This window comes from Rhinatrema bivittatum, chromosome 14, assembly GCF_901001135.1.
Source record: "Rhinatrema bivittatum chromosome 14, aRhiBiv1.1, whole genome shotgun sequence".
NCBI classification, from domain to species: Eukaryota; Metazoa; Chordata; class Amphibia; order Gymnophiona; family Rhinatrematidae; genus Rhinatrema; species Rhinatrema bivittatum.
Window position 1 is genome coordinate 2058766 of NC_042628.1, and position 15462 is coordinate 2074227.

The 15462-nt window shown below is 46.5% G+C and overlaps 1 protein-coding gene across 4 annotated transcripts in view; it reads right to left on the reverse strand.

The window, feature by feature from the left end:
• Positions 1-5404: 5404 nt before the first annotated feature.
• The window catches only part of GRID2IP (Grid2 interacting protein), an 80330-nt gene continuing 70272 nt past the window's right edge, over positions 5405-15462 (reverse strand). For 3 of the 4 annotated variants that reach the window (XM_029576245.1, XM_029576244.1, XM_029576243.1), the window contains 4 exons: positions 14044-14173; positions 12320-12438; positions 10712-10876; positions 5405-9170 (listed from right to left, as the gene is read on the reverse strand). In XM_029576245.1, coding sequence (XP_029432105.1) covers positions 9102-9170; positions 10712-10876; positions 12320-12438; positions 14044-14173 — 483 coding nt within the window. In that variant the 3' untranslated portion in view covers positions 5405-9101. The remainder of the gene's footprint in view (positions 9171-10711; positions 10877-12319; positions 12439-14043; positions 14174-15462) is intronic. The other variant, XM_029576246.1, reaches the window with a different exon arrangement.

A 15462-nucleotide genomic window follows, 5' to 3' on the forward strand; every position in this document is an offset into this window, starting at 1 on the left:
CCCTAGAGCAGAGGTATTCACTCCCAGCCCTCGATGGCTGCTGACAGGTCAGGTTATCAGAAAAAGTAAAAGGGGAGTGTGAGTAACTACATGAAGAAGTTATTATAGGCAAAGATTAAGGGCAGTTTAACTTCAAAGAGCAAAGAGTACTATAGGATAAGAGCAGTACGAATAACTTAATGGAGCAGAGGTTACCACAGAGAAGGGGTAAGGACAGTGTAACTGCACAGAGCAAAGATTACTATAGGGTAAGTGCAGTGCGAGCGACTGCATGGAGAAGAGGTTACTACAGAGAAGGGGTAAGGACAATGTAACTGCACAGAGCAAAGATTACTATAGGGTAAGTGCAGTGCGAGCGACTGCATGGAGCAGAGGTTACCACAGAGAAGGGGTAAGGACAATGTAACTGCACAGAGCAAAGATTACTATAGGGTAAGTGCAGTGCGAGCGACTGCATGGAGCAGAGGTTACCACAGAGAAGGGGTAAGGACAATGTAACTGCACAGAGCAAAGATTACTATAGTGAAAAGGCAGTGTGAGTACCTTCATGGAGCAGAGGTTACTACAGAGAAGGGGTAAGGGCAGTGTAACTTAAAAGAGCAAAGATTACTATAGGGTAAGTGCAGTGCAAGCGACTGCATGGAGCAGAGGTTACTACAGAGAGGGGTAAGGGCAATGTAACTACACAGCACAAAGATTACTATAGTGAAAAGGCAGTGTGAGTACCTTCATGGAGCAGAGGTTACTACAGAGAAGGGGTAAAGGCAGTGTAACTTAAAAGAGCAAAGATTACTATAGGGTAAGTGCAGTGCGAGTGACTACGTGGAGCAGAAGTTACCATGGTGAAAGGATCAATTTATTAACTGTAGAAAGCCAAGGTTACTACAGAAAAACATTCAGAGTAGGGTAACTGCACTCAGCAGAGAGATTTCTGCAGAGAAAGGTTCAGGAAAGTGTAAGTTACTATTGAGAGAATGGAGCACTTGCCTGCTTGAAGCGAAGGTTACCTGTATAGAGCAGAGCTTAATACAGAGAAACTTCAAAGCAATTGATCTTATTGAAGCCTTAGCCACTACAAGCAGATATAAAATCCCATATTCCTGAATTTGCAACCCGGGTTGTTTTCCACAAAGACATGCAAATTATGTATATTCTATTTAATTTAAGGCCTTTATTCAATAAAGATTTTCCCATAGGCACAGAATGAGGCAAAAATTATTTTTAAATAAGGCCCTGTACGTCCAAATGTATCTCATGAGTATTCATTGCGGGTCTCCTAAGAACTAGGCCTGTTTGTGCCCTTGAAAATCATAAAAGTTCACTCGAGTTACAGCATGCTTTGTATGTGTTAGATGCAGAGCAAGGTTTTCAGTACTTTTTAACCCACGCTCAATGTGTCCATTCGGAGGCACAACAACTTCCTCTAAATGTGCAGCAATCAGATCCAAACCCACAGGGAAGCTCCAGCATGTTAGGAATTATTAGGAAGGGAATGGTGAATAAAACTGAAAATGTCATAATGCCTCTGTATCACTCCATGGTGAGACCACACCTTGAATACTATGTACAATTCTGGTCGCTGCATCTCAAAAAAGATATAGTTGCGATGGAGAAGGTACAGAGAAGGGCTACCAAAATGATAAGGGGAATGGAACAACTCCCCTATGAGGAAAGACTAAAGAGGTTAGGACTTTTCAACTTGGAGAAGAGACGACTGAGGGGGGATATGATAGAGGTCTTTAAGATCATGAGAGGTCTAGAATGGGTAAATGTGAATCTGTTATTTATTCTTTCGGATAATAAGACTAGGGGGCACTCCATGAAGTTAGCAAGTAGCACATTTAAGACTAATCGGAGAAAATTCTTTTTCACTCAACGCACAATAAAGCTCTGGAATTTGTTGCCAGAGGATGTGGTTAGTGCAGTTAGTGTAGCTGTGTTTAAAAAAGGTTTGGATAAGTTCTTGGAGGAGAAGTCCATTAACGGCTATTAATCAAGTTGACTTAGAAAATAGCCACTGCTATTACTGGCATCAGTAGCATGGGATCTATTTAGTTTTTGGGTACTTGCCAGGTACTTGTAGCCTGGAGTGGTCACTGTTGGAAACAGGATGCTGGGCTTGATGGATCTTTGGTCTGACCTACTATGGAAATGTTCCTATGATACGCTATGAACAACATCTGGAATCTGATGGGGCAATGTTGAAAAGCGTGGGATACCAGGCTTTCACTTCCTTCTTTGTTATTTTCTCATCTGTTGACATTGCCTGTAACTGGGTGAGGTGTATTGTACGCAACACAATCCTGATATACAATCCTATAATGAGGATGTGCATCAGTCTTAGCTCCTATTCCCAATCCCAACTGTCAGCTGCTCATTGATTTCCCAGCACCTCCTTTGCCCCGCCACCCTGGCAGGCCTGTCGGGTACTGAATGTTCCAGGAGAAAACAGAATAGGGATTGCTTGGGTCACACCCTCCTCCGTGACATACTTTTTTGGGAAATCGTGATGTGCAATCTCTTTTTGCTTCTCATTGGGACATTCACTAATAGCTGCGGAAGTAGGAATGGCCAGCAATGCTGATTTGCCTCAGGCAAGCTCTGGAGGCTGTGGATTCTCTCCGTCTGCCCTTAGGAATCGGCTGTGAGACCCCCCAAAGCTGCCAGGGACCCCAGTGCCTGGAGGCAGGCGTTAGGACAGTCCTCTGCTTCCACGTCCTGCTGCTGCTGCCGCCTGAGGTTCAGGTTTAAAGAGCATGTAAGTTAACAGACCAGGACTGGCCGAAAGGTTTCCTCTGGAAATGGAGTCATTTGGCAACGCCCAACCCCAGTCTTGCCAAACAAGTTCATGTGTCCTGCTGTCCCGGGGATTAATGCCCCTTTCTGCTCATAAGGAAGGCTGCAGGGAGGAACAGGACCAGTTTCTTCCTGGTTCTGTCTCACCACTGATCATCAGCCAGAAATAACAAAATCTACTCACGATATCCCACCAGCCCCAAGGCATACGAGTGATGAAAATAAATGGTCAAAGCCAGCCGCAGGGTCAAAGTGCTCACGCCTTATATTCAGGCCTTTGGTTCTGCCGCATGAAACCATCAGACCACGAGACTGCTAGTGCTTGTCGGGTACCGTGCTGCCAGTCTGCCCACTGTCCGCTGGCCTCAGAAACCACGCCGAGCGCAACCAGCTGGGATCCTTAATGCCTGCAGCCCCCTAAGAAACATTGCAGAGCAAGCCCTGCCAACAAATGCCATTCAGTGCTAGTGACACCCGGCGAAAGGGAACCCTTTCAGCACAGAGAGAGCTGATTTATGGACCATAACCAGTCATGTGGCATCCTCCTGAGAGAGAAGGCTAAGCCTTTTGGGATCTGCTGTAACTCTTGAATCAGAAACAGTGAAGGCTTAAGTAATAATTGCTGAAAATTGAGTTTTGTGAAGGTTTATTGTCAGAGCAATAGTGGTAACTAAAAGGTCAAGGGGGTGCTGAGAACAGACAGCATCATGGGAAATGTTAGTATTTCTCAGAAATGGAAGATCTGCTGCACAAATCCTGTCACAGTGACATCTGATCGCCGTGATGAAAGTGCCTCAGTGTGTCAGGTGGTGAACGGCAGCACCCAGGAGCTCCTCCTGTCTCATTATGTAGGCCAAGCAACGTCGAGCAGGGTGGCAGTGTGGGCAGTCAGGGTCACAGAGTCCCCCTGGCCAAAGAGCCACTGCAGCCCACAGACCTCGCCACCAGTAGGTAACAGTCTAATAAGTCAGCTCACTCTACAAGGAAAACATGCCTTTTTTTCTAATCAATCACGACTTTGAGGTCTGAACATTTTGGTTTGAAAACATGAGCAGACTAATAAAAAATGTCATCCTATTTTTGGGACAGTGTCCCATGACGTGATGATTATAGACCGCTCAGCTGCCACAGGTACATGGACATCATTATGGTGTCACCTTGTTCATTCATTTATTGTTGTCTTCTCTGTTTTATTTGTACCTCACCTAATACCCCTGGAGAGCGCGAGTAATAAATCATTTTAAATAAGTAAATTTGTCTTCTCAGAGCTTCCGGTGTGAGCCAACTCTGTAACCCCCTCAGAAGAGGCAAGAAAAAACCCTGGCAGCTCAGACACGTTAGGTTACATCGATCAGCCCTGGGAACTTTTCAGACCAGAAACAGAGTCACTTCCTGGGAATAGCATACAAAAGGGCAGAGTCAATGAAGGCTTTATTTGTGGAGAGAAAACTACAATTCTCAGCTTACTACGCATGGCGCTGCCTTTTTTGGCACCTTGGGGGTTTCGTGTGGGAGGGTTTGTTTAGAAGAGTTTTGTTTTACGTCGTTCTCGTTTTGTATCGTTTCAGAGGTGTATGTGTTGTTTTATTTTATTTGTATGTTTTTTTCTGTAGGTAGAGCTTATTGCGTCTTGTTCTTCTGCACTTTGTCTGTTGGCCCCAGTAACGGGCCTGGGACAGAGCGCAGCCCATGTGGTGGCCTGCGACGGAGATCGGACTGGCATTTTTACTTAAAGAGTTCCCTGGGTTGAGAGAAGACCTGCTGCTCCATCTCACGTCCGGTTTATGGACAGCGGAGAGAGGAGACCCTCTCTCTTTCGGACAGAGTCTTTTTCAAGTTTGCCATCATTCTTCCTGCCCAAGACTGAGGAAAAGAGAATTCACTTTTCCCTGCTGCCTGCACTGTTCATTCTGAAAGATCCCTATTTGCAATCTGAAGAGGAGAACTAGGAATAAGAGTAGGGCCGTGTTATACCTGTGGACTCTTGGGCTGAGGTGAGATTGGCTCTGCCTGCGGGTAGGATCCAGGCAAAGCAGAGGTCAGTCTGGGGCTTCACCTCTACCAGCCCACATTCCCCTTAGGTTGGGTGCTGGCGAGGGTCACTGCTAATGACTGAAGATGCGATCCAAGGCCGGGCAAGACTCATAGGCAGGCGGCAATCAGGCATTTCAAGGGTCAAAACTAAGTATCCATTCAAGGGCGAGGAAGAGGGACGGGCAAGGCAGATGAAGAGTGGAACAGCTTCGTAACAATACAGACTACACAAGGTAGCTGAACCTGTTGCTGGGGCAGGGAGCATCATGGGAAGTGCCCTTTATAGGGCCCTGCTGGTGACATCGGGCATGCCTAGGCCTAGAGAGAGGTGCAGTGCGTGGAAGCTGGCAGCGTGCTGCCACGTGATGTTTGCCACATTGGGAGGCCGAGTGGCCGGCCTAGCCATAAAGGTAAGGCCAGCGGTTTGCAGGGACAGCCCACGGGCCACTGGACGCAACAGCCTGGATTTAGGAAAAGGTAGCTTAGGCACCTGCCTAAGGCACCAAATTCTGTAGATGACCAAAAACTGGGTCTCTTAGTTAATTAGTTAATTTATTTAACTTAATTTATTGCCTTTCCTCAATACAATCAAAGTAATTTACAATTCTATGATATAAAATAAAACAGATTAAAACAGAAACAATTACAATATTATGGAAAATAAAACGGTAAAATATACTCATAACATGACAATATATTCACAGCATACAATGCAAATAAAAACAAAAACAAGACAAGAAGAACATAAAAACAGTATCACTCTAATCAAGTATGAAAGGTTTTTATAAAAAGAAAAGTGTTAAGATTCTTGCAAAATTAAAAAAAATCTTTCTCAAGGCATAATGTGTTCTACAAGACTAGGCCTGAATGGGCGAAACATGATTCTCTAGTAATCTCCAGATGAATTTCCTTATTTGTAGGAATCCTTAGAGCACTTGTTGGAGGATAAGGGAATAAAAGAGGAGCTGAATCAGCAGGGGTCCCCAATGGAAGGCTTTACATGGGACACATCCAGTTTTATATTGAACGCAGAAGGGAAAAGGCAACCAATGGAGTTTGTTTAACAGGGAGTGGCATGGTCGTATCTTCCCCCCCCCCCCCCAAAAAAAAAGAGCTTGGCAGCTGTATTTTGGACAAGAGTCACCCCCATGCCTTGTGCCCTGGAAGTCTATTCTCCACCCCCCAGTTCAAAGAATCCATCCCAGGGCTGATGGGACTGGGCAAGGACTGAGTGTGACCCCCAGCTGTTCAGAAATAAATTTAAAAAAACCCTGGGGTCTGCTTCCAATGAAGGAGAAAACCCAGACTTGCACAGAGCATAAACATTTGTGATGCTGACCTCTGCCTGGTCTATTGCATCTTTGCCGTGAATTGGTTCTTGTAGTAGATTTCTATAAAGACTCATTCAAATATCAGGAGTCTGCACACCACCTATGGAACAAGACAGCTCCTCTGCTCTGTAGGATGCAATATTCCTTTGCTGACTGAAGAAGGAGGCTGAAAACTGAGCTAAAACCATAAACTCATCTCTTCTTCATTAGGAAGAAGGTGAGTTCTGCATACATGCAGTACTGATGAGTGATAGCGCATACTCACCGCCCAGCTCACAGCCTCAGAGCAGACTCACTCACCTCCCGGCTCCCAGCCTCAGAGCAGACTCACTCACTGCCCAGCTCACAGCCTCAGAGAGGACTCACTCACTTCCCAGCTCCCAGCCTCAGAGAGGACTCACTCACCTCCCAGCTCCCAGCCTCAGAGAGGACTCACTCACTTCCCAGCTCCCAGCCTCAGAGAGGACTCACTCAACTCCCAGCTCCCAGCCTCAGAGAGGACTCACTCACTTCCCAGCTCCCAGCCTCAGAGAGGACTCACTCACCTCCCAGCTCCCAGCCTCAGAAAGGACTCACTCAACTCCCAGCTCCCAGCCTCAGAGAGGACTCACTCAACTCCCAGCTCCCAGCCTCAGAGAGGACTCACTCACTGCTCAGCTCCCAGCCTCAGAGAGGACTCACTCACCTCCCAGCTCCCAGCCTCAGAGAGGACTCACTCACAAGCTTGTGTCCTACTTTTAAAAACACTTGATTTCTTTGAGTATAAAACAGAAGATAAAAAGTACATTATCTGGATTTATAAATGCATAGATATTTTTTTGCCTTTCTTTTGTATAAAGGTCTGAGTGCTACAAAAAGGGATGTATAAAAGCACCTTCCCTGGCACATTCACGCCTTGAAGATATTGCAGCAGAATTTGGGGATTGTTTTTGTGGGGGAGTAGGGCCAGAGTCCAGCTTCTCTCACACTGGCCAAGGTGCTGAAAGCTTTTTTTTGCACAGGATCCCTTGTGTGTCATTCAGTGCTTGCGGTCTCTGCTGAGGTGGAACGGAGTTCCTGGCTCCAGAGAGGCACAGAGCGCAGTCACTGGTACAGATATTTAGATGTGCACCAGGCTGGGATGCTGCAAAACTCAGATTTAAAGTTTCATCCAAAAAAGTGCTCTGAAAACCCCAAAGTGTATGCAATTCCCTGAGGTTCTTCTGTTTCAACTTTCCCCACGTGAAAATGTTATCTGCACAGTCCACAACAAATCAGAGATACACAAGGCTTGAAAACATGAATGCCCAGTTCAATATTATTATTAGTATATGTACTACAGGGAGGGAGGACAATCATGAGAATTACTGCTCCTCTCTTCATTCTTCCTGCCTTGCATTGTAAGAAGAGAGAAACCTCTGTCTGAGTGGCAGGCCATGGTCTCTCGTTCAGTGCAGGAATGGGTGGCCGATGTGTGCTCACCGAGAGGGGACAGGAGGAGACAGAGAAAGTCTCAGCTATTGTGCCCACAGGGCAGTCTACTTCATCTCTGATTTTCCTTCCACTAGGAATCCTCCATGCCTGTCCCATGCTCTCTTAAATTGCGATACTGTTCATGCCGCATCCACCGGGATGCTGGTCAGGGCTAGGGAGTCCCACTTCATCCCAAATACCCTAATATCCAGGACTAGTCTATAAGACACACACATTGGGCCAAATGCCTGGAGAAAGAGTGAAATTGCTGCAGAATCCTATGTAAACCTGCCAGGATAAGTGCAAAGTCTTGCATCAGACCCAGATCTCTGCTGTGATTTCTTCTGGAAATGTTTTCTATTTCTCTCCATTATACCCACAAAACTCTCTATAAAGTTCGGGAGAGCACAGTTTGTCTGTTGCTAGGATCTGCTGGCAGAAAACAGTCTCTGACTTCTGGGGCAGATTCACCCCTGTGATCGGTTTGTACAGCTGAGGCCCCAGATTATCATTTCCTCTGCTGAAGCAGTGAATAAGGGGAGGTCCCTTAAATATCCCGCTCTCCTCAGTCAAGCAGCAGGCAGAGGGAGGACTGCAGCTGGGTCCAGAAGCTCAGCACTAGGCTGCTTCTCACAAGCTTTAAGGAGCAATTTGTTTGCATAAGTTGCTGCAAAAAATCAAGCTACGGCAGCGAGCAGAGATGCACCCTGCAGTTGTATGGGATGAACAGTAGCCACAGCACTCACAGCTTGAACTGTTTAATTGCTTCTTAAGGGCAGTAAACCTGAGCTACCCGGCTTTACAGGATCCAGTGCTCAGACTGTTCTAACCAAGCAGAGTATTCCAAAATACTTTATTAAAACTGATTGCAATTGATTTATGCATATTGAGAATTGGTGCTGAAACTTAATTCATTGCTTTAGTAACCTGATGAGTATCAGAGGTATTGCATGCTTTAAAGCATCAGTTCACAAGCATGACTGCGACGTTGCAGTGCTAGCAGTGCAGAAATTGCAGCTAAACTTTATTGTGAAGTACCTGCACCTCCACAGTCCCCTCTCTCTCTGTCGCTGTGGAGGGAGAAGGAGTTACAAGACTATCCCTCAGTCCGTATAGGAGAAGATAAGAAGTATGGGTCCTGAGCTCCGCTTTATATGCACTGATCTCTCAGCTTCATACATGTCCAAGGTATTCTGGAACATATTACACCATTTTCTCCTTGTTTGCTTGGGGCTGCGGCTCAGTGTTGGTCTTGTTTAATACCGCTGACTGTATCACCCTGAAAACACATCTGGAATGAACCTCTAGTCCAGGAAACATCTGCAGACTTTAGGGGGCAAAATCAACTTGATAAAACCCCTTTTATGTTTTTGCAGTGCCAGGTCCAAAGGTTAAATACGAGAATCCATGAGTCTGATTGAGCACAGGGCAGACAGTGGTATACTGTAAGGAGGAGCCCGGTATACTGCAGTGTTACTGGCAAGGGAGTCACCACGTGAGAGGGGACATCGCCTGTGGGCTTTGCTGGCTGTCACTGGTGATGTCACTGAGAGCCCTCTGTAACACAAAATACAGAATACATTGTTATTGCATGTTGGAGCAGGTATAATCTAACATCTACCACTTACACATTTGTTGTGTCATTCCAGTAGACCTTGTGCTGCTTTGGAGGAGCCCCTAATCAGTGTCCTTTAGCTCATCATTATGGACCATTCTCTCCTAGAGGTCTAGATGTTTAACTGCAGAGTGTACCTCAGGCAGAGCAACACCATTTATGGCCCAGCCGGCCGTGAATTTATTGAATGTGTTGGTGTTAACTGCATGGGAGTGCTCCAACCTCACTCTGGAGTGCACCAGTGACCTAAACAAGGTCTCGCACGTGGCCGGGATTTCTCTAGCCCGTCTCGCCTCTGAGGTCCTACTGATGGATACTTTGACCTCGGCCAGGAGGTAGTTGGCAAGGCAGAATGGCTGCATATTGCCGCCCATAAATTAGAAAGTGGGGAGAGAAAGAGAACCAAAACTTTAGAAACAGGTTTCATAGGAAAGAGAGGAAGGGGGTTAGGTAGGGACAAAACCAAATGATGTGGAGTACTGACTCCTGGGTTTGGTGCTGGAGCACCTGAAATCCCCTCTAGCCTATGGCCAATACAAAGGGCTCCGTTATGTTTAGGGATGGGTGCTGCATAGAAAGCCTTCCATTGGGGCCCTTGCTCTTCTCCTAGGGCCTGCCTCCACGCTGTGTCTGCTCGAGAGGACATGGCAATGTAGTGCATGAGGAGGAGGTAGATAGCTCTTCTCTTTGCAGTCTCAAAATTGACTGCGGGTATCTCCCGCAGTCTGCTGAAACTCCTAATCGGAGCAGGTTGGGCAGAGAGGGGGGGTTCCTGATGACAGGGCCTGTACTCAGGTCCCAGGGGGTGTAAACCTGGCAGGGCCCCCCCCCCCCCCCCGGCCTGTAGACCCCACCCCAATAGATTGGTCAAGATCATGGGTACTCTAGTCTGGATGGAGGACGGGATATGCCATGTTGACCTGTGACACCCAAATGTTTCAGTTGCCCAACAGGGGGTGCCATTTGAGGTCCCAGCCAGGGTGGCATAACCACATGCTCCAGGGGACTCTGATTCCCTCCGTACCCAGGGGCGGCACAGAGGGAGAGTTGCTCCAGGTAGTACTGATACATAATATATTGCAGAGGATCCACCTCAGCCAATCACAGCATACTGATACATAATTTACTGATATCCTAGTTATCCACTCATTCACAAAAAGTGTACAGCATATGCAAACCCCAATACTCTTCACCTTATAAGACCAAAAAGGTACATGTGAATGAACTTTTATAAATACATCTTACACAGATAAGAGTGACAAATCTGTGGCTCCTCCTGATGCCCGTATAGTAAACCTTGGCTGTCCATATAATCACAAAGGCCAGGGGTATCATTCTTACTGCATAATATGGTTCACAACATCATAAGTTATATTGGTATGTTAGGTGAAACCATCTTATGCGTGTAAGAGAATCCTCATGAGTTCTTCATGCTGACACACTGACCTTCCTCCAGTTACTGTGAACTTGGCAAACAACTCACCTCAAACTTGGTCTTAAACTCAGCAAAAATACCAAAAAAGGCTTCTGTAGTAGTGAGGTTCGGATCCTCTCCAAAGAAAGAAGAAGCCTTAGTGAATTCATCCATAGCTTTGTGCTGTAGGGTATCCAGTGACTGAGTGACTGGGAAAGTCTTCTCTAGGAAACACTGCACAGGAAGGTAAAGGTATAACAAACTGTGGCAGAAAATCCCTGCAACGCAGCACAGTACTGACAGAAAGCACACAGACACCCACGTTCTACACTCCGGAGAACCCTAAACACTGCCACACAGTACTGAGAACACAGACACTGACACCCACGTTCTACACTCCGGAGAACCCCAGACACTGCCACACAGCACTGAGAGCAGGGACACTGACACCCACGTTCTACACTCCAGAGAACCCCAGACACTGCCACACAGCACTGAGAGCAGGGACACTGACACCCACGTTCTACACTGCAGAGAACCCTAATCACTGCCACACAGCACTGAGAACACAGACACTAACACCCACGTTCTACACTGCAGAGAACCCTAAACACTGCCACACAGCACTGAGAACACAGACACTGACACCCACATTCTACACTGCAGAGAACCCCAAATACTTCCACACAGCACTGAGAACACAGACACTGACACCCACGTTCTACACTGCAGAGAACCCTAAACACTGCCACACAGCACTGAGAACACAGACACTGACACCCACGTTCTACACTGCAGAGAACCCCAAATACTTCCACACAGCACTGAGAACACAGACACTGACACCCACGTTCTACACTCCGGAGAACCCTAAACACTGCCACACAGCACTGAGAGCAGGGACACTGACACCCACGTTCTACACTGCAGAGAACCCTAATCACTGCCACACAGCACTGAGAACACAGACACTAACACCCACGTTCTACACTGCAGAGAACCCTAAACACTGCCACACAGCACTGAGAACACAGACACTGACACCCACGTTCTACACTGCAGAGAACCCCAAATACTTCCACACAGCACTGAGAACAGGGACACTGACACCCACGTTCTACACTCCAGATAACCCCAGACACTGCCACACAGCACTGAGAACAGGGAAACTGATACCCACATTTTACATTGCACAGAACCCCAGACACTGCACTGAGAACAGGGACACTGACACCCACATTTTACATTGCACAGAACCCCAGACACTGCACTGAGAACAGGGACACTGACACCCACGTTCTACACTACAGAGAACCCCAGACACTGCTGCACTGCACTGAGAACAGGGATACCTTACTGTATATGTTCCACACTGCAGAGAACCCAGGTACTGCAGTGATCATGGGACGTTAATGGGAACGGCCCCTGGCGCGTTGCGTGCCCTGACCCTTGGCCTGGACCCGGATATCATCTGCTCGCTGCTTGCCCTGACCTCTGCCTATACCTGGACTCTCTCTGACCGTCCCTTAAGGGACACTTGTCTATGTCCTGCCAACTCCAGGAACCCAAAGGCTCAACCTGCGGGGAACGGGGTTGGTACAGGTGAAGCTCCAGCTGTGGGCATGGGCGTAGTAGGTTCACCTACTCATGGCACATGAGATCCAAGGCAAAGGATACACTCATAACCACAGGAAACCTATCCTCTGGTGCTGATGGAGCTGTCCTGCAGCTGCTCTTCATCTCCTCCATGCTTCTGTGTAGCTCGTGCAGGTCCGCCGTAAGCATCCTTTGATTAACTTAGTAAAGAGGTAGAAAGGAAAGTAGTACATTTAAGGTTTAGCAGACAGATGCAAGGCCTGAAAGCACACACTTTTATTTCAGATTATTTTTGCCTCCAAAGAGCACACACTATGTGTAGACATCCATGGGGGTGTGCACAAGCAGATCTTGTCACTTAGTGTGTACTTATTGTGTGGAATTGCTAAGGAAGAGCATCTGAAGGCATGAATGTTGCATGGAGCTTGGGATGATGATCAGCACAGCAGTGCGTCCTCAGCGATGGAAACTGAAATGTTACTGTTTTTAGATAACAATTCAGTGTCACCTCCCATGCTATCATGGGACAATGATTGCATGAATCTTGCATGGAGCTTGGGATGATGATCAGCACAGCAGTGCGTCCTCAGCGATGGAAACTGAAATGTTACTGTTTTTAGATAACAATTCAGTGTCACCTCCCATGCTATCATGGGACAATGATTGCATGAATCTTGCATGGAGCTTGGGATGATGATCAGCACAGCAGTGCGTCCTCAGCGATGGAAACTGAAATGTTACTGTTTTTAGATAACAATTCAGTGTCACCTCCCATGCTATCATGGGACAATGATTGCATGAATCTTGCATGGAGCTTGGGATGATGATCAGCACAGCAGTGCGTCCTCAGCGATGGAAACTGAAATGTTACTGTTTTTAGATAACAATTCAGTGTCACCTCTCATGCTGGCATGGGACAATGATTGCATGAATCTTGCATGGAGCTTGGGATGATGATCAGCACAGCAGTGCGTCCTCAGCGATGGAAACTGAAATGTTACTGTTTTTAGATAACAATTCAGTGTCACCTCCCATGCTATCATGGGACAATGATTGCATGAATCTTGCATGGAGCTTGGGATGATGATCAGCACAGCAGTGCGTCCTCAGCGATGGAAACTGAAATGTTACTGTTTTTAGATAACAATTCAGTGTCACCTCCCATGCTATCATGGGACAATGATTGCATGAATCTTGCATGGAGCTTGGGATGATGATCAGCACAGCAGTGCGTCCTCAGCGATGGAAACTGAAATGTTACTGTTTTTAGATAACAATTCAGTGTCACCTCTCATGCTGGCATGGGACAATGATTGCCCTCTTGTCCCAAATAGGGGGAAGACAGTTTGAAAGGAATTTTCCCAGGTAACCAAACTGTTGTCAGAGTAAATTTCAGGGCTCCACATGCCCTCCCTTTCACGGGCCAGAAGTGCACCTGCTTGTGAACAGGAAAAAGGGGCGAGGAGAACACAATACAATGCAGGAAGTGAAAACTGTGAAATCCTGGCACAGACCTTTTGCAGGTGCAAAGTTCAGAGGTACAAGCCAGCCCCAAATTTCTAAAAAGAACTCCATAATGAAATTCCCTTTGAAGATTAGCTTGAGTGTGCAAGAACGAGATTTTACCCAGCAACCGCACAGGTCTGAGCAGGAAGCCACGAAGCCCAGCACGGCCTTTTCCATTGGAGGAGCTGTTTTAATGGCTTTTGTCTACATTCTTCTAAAATAATCACTGAATGAGCATTTTTATCAAATCATTCTGCAGTTAGGTACCACTCAGAGAGGAAGGCAATCACCATCCTTACCTTTGGCAGCAAGGGAAATAGTTGGAAGATCCTTGGCGAACCCCAAGAGCTCAGGAAAGTGTTGGCTAAGTGATTTGGCAAGAATATGCAGGAAGGTCAATTTTCCATCAACTGTTTTTGTGCTGTTCAGCTAGAAAATAATAACGACAGCTCTGATTTTCACACCCCAGATAACAGAGCCCATAACACAATGTGTGTAACACACTGACTGTGTATCACCCTTATGCAGTACTGTGTGATAAACAGACAGCTCTGATTTCTACACCCCGGATAACAGAGCCCATAACACAATGTGTGTAACGCACTGACTGTGTATCACCCTCATGCAGTACTGTGTGATAAACAGACAGCTCTGATTTCTACACCCCGGATAACAGAGCCCATAACACAATGTGTGTAACGCACTGACTGTGTATCACCCTTATGCAGTACTGTGTGATAAACAGACAGCTCTGATTTCTATACCCCGGATAACAGAGCCCATAACACAATGTGTGTAACGCACTGACTGTGTATCACCCTCATGCAGTACTGTGTGATAAACAGACAGCTCTGATTTCTATACCCCGGATAACAGAGCCCATAACACAATGTGTGTAACACACTGACTGTGTATCACCCTCATGCAGTACTGTGTGATAAACAGACAGCTCTGATTTCTACACCCCGGATAACAGAGCCCATAACACAATGTGTGTAACACACTGACTGTGTATCACCCTTATGCAGTACTGTGTGTTAAACAGACAGCTCTGATATCTATACCCCGGATAACAGAGCCCATAACACAATGTGTGTAACGCACTGACTGTGTATCACCCTTATGCAGTACTGTGTGATAAACAGACAGCTCTGATTTCTATACCCCGGAAAACAGAGCACATAACACAATGTGTGTAATGCACTGACTGTGTATCACCCTCATGCAGTACTGTGTGATAAACAGACAGCTCTGATTTCTATACCCCGGATAACAGAGCCCATAACACAATGTGTGTAACACACTGACTGTGTATCACCCTTATGCAGTACTGTGTGATAAACAGACAGCTCTGATTTCTATACCCCGGATAACAGAGCACATAACACAATGTGTGTAATGCACTGACTGTGTATCACCCTCATGCAGTACTGTGTGATAAACAGACAGCTCTGATTTCTATACCCCGGATAACAGAGCACATAACACAATGTGTGTAATGCACTGACTGTGTATCACCCTCATGCAGTACTGTGTGATAAACAGACAGCTCTGATTTCTATACCCCGGATAACAGAGCCCATAACACAATGTGTGTAACGCACTGACTGTGTATCACCCTCATGCAGTACTGTGTGATAAACAGACAGCTCTGATTTCTATACCCCGGATAACAGAGCCCATAACACAATGTGTGTAACGCACTGACTGTGTATCAC